The 911-nt window shown below is 35.8% G+C and overlaps 1 protein-coding gene across 1 annotated transcript in view; it reads right to left on the reverse strand.

The window, feature by feature from the left end:
* Positions 1-908, reverse strand: part of LOC107577022 (ubiquitin carboxyl-terminal hydrolase 40-like) — a gene marked incomplete at both ends in the record, with an annotated part of 4,106 nt that extends 3,198 nt beyond the window's left edge. Inside the window, 3 exons of the mRNA XM_016263142.1 lie at positions 192-299; positions 568-696; positions 813-908. Of these exons, the coding sequence (XP_016118628.1) occupies positions 192-299; positions 568-696; positions 813-908 (333 nt within the window). The remainder of the gene's footprint in view (positions 1-191; positions 300-567; positions 697-812) is intronic.
* Between the last annotated feature and the right edge of the window lie 3 nt (positions 909-911).

Raw genomic sequence — 911 nt, forward strand, 5'->3', positions numbered from 1 at the left:
AGAGTTAAAAAAAAACATTTGTTTGAAATATAAATATTACTGCTACTTTTGATCAATTTAATGCATGCTTGCTGAATAAAGTTTTAAAAACTTAATTAAAAAAATAAATAACCTCCTTGGCCCCAAACTTTTGAACATTAGTCTATTACTGTATCTTTGTGAAGAATAGTATACAACGTCAGAACCCCAACCTTGCTGATGGTGCCATACTGTTTTTTATATTTTTTGCTCCATGGCATGCCCGTTTTATTCATCAGCTTTTGGCCCAGCTGGTCTACAAGCACACATTTTGACTCCTCCTGACAAAAAGCAAGTGAAAATCAGCATATGACATTTTATGCCCACAAAATGTAAGAAATATCGATTACAGTTGTCCTGCCTTTCAAAACATAGAATACGCTCATAATTTCCCTTTATTGTGCTGTGAAATTAATAAAATGACATTTTCTTCATTCAGATGGAATTTCATCCTTCTATACATTAAATAACTGCTACAAATCCAAAAGTGTTAATAATATCTACTTATGGTCTTGCATAGCTGTAGAGCTTTATGGTGTAATGGCGTACCTGAGCCAGAATGACTGTAAGAACAGAGAGTGGATCCTCTGTGTCAACAGAATTTTCACTCTCTTTCTTTTTTTCCCCAACTTTGTCCTCTTGTCTCTGGGTTTTCGCCTTCACTTTTACCTCTTCCTCCTGAGAAAAAATTAAATAAAAATCACATCACATAGAGTGGTTACTTGTCACTTTTGGATTGGAGTGGTTAATATCGTACCATACATAGAGACTGCAATAAAAAACAAAAGACTGACCGGTGCCTCCCAGTGGCCGAGCTGATCGATGTCTTTGATGTAGACATGATAATGACCTCCATAACAGCCTCCTTTATGTATGATGACAGAGAAGAGCTC

This window comes from Sinocyclocheilus grahami, unplaced genomic scaffold (assembly GCF_001515645.1).
Source record: "Sinocyclocheilus grahami isolate Dianchi unplaced genomic scaffold, SAMN03320097.WGS_v1.1 scaffold4903.1, whole genome shotgun sequence".
Lineage (NCBI taxonomy): Eukaryota > Metazoa > Chordata > Actinopteri > Cypriniformes > Cyprinidae > Sinocyclocheilus > Sinocyclocheilus grahami.